The sequence below is a fragment of the Cupressus sempervirens genome, chromosome 7, assembly GCF_028749045.1.
Source record: "Cupressus sempervirens isolate cs-2001-9-10 chromosome 7, ASM2874904v1, whole genome shotgun sequence".
NCBI classification, from domain to species: Eukaryota; Viridiplantae; Streptophyta; class Pinopsida; order Cupressales; family Cupressaceae; genus Cupressus; species Cupressus sempervirens.
In genome coordinates, this window is record NC_143124.1 from 97,323,665 (window position 1) to 97,326,083 (window position 2,419).

A 2,419-nucleotide genomic window follows, 5' to 3' on the forward strand; every position below is an offset into this window, starting at 1 on the left:
GCGTAGAACGTCAACTCAAAACACACTTTAATTGCCTTTGAATCAAACTTCTTTTGACATTTACCGCAGACCCCTGCCCCGTGGTCGGTTCTAACTGTGTAAAACAAAGAGAAAAGGCAGATAGAAGAATAACTTGTTCTATCAGGTTTACTTTTCCTCTTTCGTACAGAGAAAAACATAAAGAATATGTATTCCCAAATCAAACAAGTCCAAAATCGCTCCCTTAATAAGTATAAATCATAAATGAGCTTAGATCTATGTCACCACAAGATCTATCTGTGCCATTTGTCTATCACATTTTGCAAGCTTTTCTTTCTTACAGTTTTCTTTTGAAGCTTATATAATTAACATAACAATATTGTTCTTGCTTTGGAATGACATTCATCAATAGGATTAGAATGATGATTTCACAGATGTTATCTAAGCTCTGGTCATACATTGTGTTTCTGACAAGCCAGAAAGCAAGGCTCACAGGGCAGTCCCCTGATGGCAGGGAAGAAGCGCTGCTTAACCATGTTCTCAACAAGGCAGAGGAAGGAAATGCAGAGGCTGTGTTGGCTGCCATTGATGATTACACTCAGAATGTTTGGATGATGAACATTGGCAAGCACAAGGCCTCCATTCTTGAATCTGCAGTTCAGAGATGTGAACCCAAATTGGCCATAGAGCTCGGAACTTATTGTGGGTACTCAGCCATTACAATTGCTTCCAAGATGACAAAGCCTGATAGCAAGTTGATCTCCATAGAAATAAACTCAAATAATTGCAATGTTGCCAAAGCAATGATAAATCATGCAGGTAAGTTATTGTAGGTTTTTATTTTCTTTTAGCTGTTATTATAAAACATTAGGATTCTGACAATGTTTGAGAGTTTGAATTTACACTCAAAGATCACATGGGTTTTCTCCCTGGCACTCAACTTTCTTTTGACATTATAGAGAAACTATAGTGAAATCCTTGAAAGCCTTTCATGGAATCTCTAGTTGTGAAGATATCTTTGAAATTTTAAATTCATCCCAAAGATCAAACAGAGATCTTCTCTAAAAGGCAGTTACTTTCATTTGAAATAAATGACAAGCTACAGATACCCTTGAGATCCTTTCAAAGTATCTCTCTCTGCAATTCTTATGCTTAAAATCCTGAAAATGGAAGCACTTAAGAAAGAAATTACAATCAAACACAATGATTTGATTCAATTCTATTCTCTTGTTATTTGTTCTGATGATGGATCATTGCATTTGATGCAAAATGTTGGCGACAAAAACTGACATGTTCTAATCTAACTTGGAATTTTGCAAATATGATGGTCTTATCATTGCAGATCTTGATAAATAGAACATATTTCCCACAACAAATCAAATTGTGATAATTTCTATTGTAGATCTCGTTTAATAACACGGTCTAACAATTTTTCTTCCTTTTTCTGGTTTGGTTTTATCTCAGGGCTTGCATCAAGGGTGGATGTGATGGAAGGAACACTGAGTGATAGCTTGGAGGACTTATGTGACATACTAGACGATGAAAGGGCTCCACACTTTGATTTCTTATTGATGGATCACTCCAAGCAAAGCTACATGTCAGATTTCCTGTTGCTCAGAGAGAGAGGAATGATTGGGAAAGGAAGTATCATTGTGGCCAACAATGCGGGTTCTGATTTCTCCAACTATCTGCGAAGTAAAACTGATGAATTGGAGACTGAAGAGCACAGGTGTAGTGCAGAGTACATGAGTCTGCTTCCATCTATTGTCACTGTTTCCACCTTCAAGGCAGATCTCCCCATCTTCATTAGGACATAAGGCTTATGAGTTAAGACATGTTTCTATAGAATTTATGTCCTTGAAATAAAGCTATAAGTAGGTGTTTAGTCTTTTTAGAAGTTGTCACTTATACTCTTTCTGTAATTTCTGTATGGAAATGAATATTTTCTTCTGTAATTTCCAACATGGTACTTTTCATGTTAAAACTTTTAGGTGGATTGTTCGCTTATGCAATCCCTGCTAACTTGTAAGGGAGTTTAAATAATAATTAAAGTATATTTTTCTTTTGCAATGCAGAAGACAAACATGATTTCTTCAGATATGCAACGTATGCAATATCAAAAGGAGATTAATATCCACCATATGCATATGTTTTACTAATTATTGGAAATGTATCAATTAATTAGAGTTTTAAATCTATGTCGATTTGGTCTTCTTCTGTTACGTTTATTACTACTTTGGTAGTCATTATAGTGATAATGGAAGCCTTAAACTGGTGGGCATTTTTAATTCATTCGAAGAATGTTTAGTGGATGGGATATTTGGTTGCTTTATATTAATTCTGAAAGAGATGTCACAAGTTCAAATTCCATTGGGGGGTAGGGTATGCACACCTCGTTTGTAGCGCCAAGCGCCTCTCGAACAAGAGTACGAGGTAGTCC

General features: G+C 36.0%; 1 protein-coding gene across 1 annotated transcript; it reads left to right on the forward strand.

Moving 5' to 3' along the window:
• The first annotated feature begins 217 nt into the window (after positions 1 to 217).
• LOC149545667 (uncharacterized) lies at positions 218 to 2,049 on the forward strand. The gene is made up of 2 exons (XM_089794274.1): positions 218 to 798; positions 1,444 to 2,049. The coding sequence occupies exons 1-2, from the start codon at positions 375 to 377 to the stop codon at positions 1,794 to 1,796; spliced, it is 777 nt and encodes a 258-aa protein (XP_089650400.1). The 5' UTR covers positions 218 to 374; the 3' UTR covers positions 1,797 to 2,049.
• Positions 2,050 to 2,419: the final 370 nt, after the last annotated feature.

Coding starts and splice junctions, on each gene's coding strand:
- LOC149545667 (XM_089794274.1), top strand. CDS start 375: ATGACATTCATCAATAGGATTAGAATGATGATTTCACAGATGTTATCT. Junction 799..1,443: donor AGCAATGATAAATCATGCAG/GTAAGTTATTGT, acceptor GTTTTATCTCAG/GGCTTGCATCAAGGGTGGAT.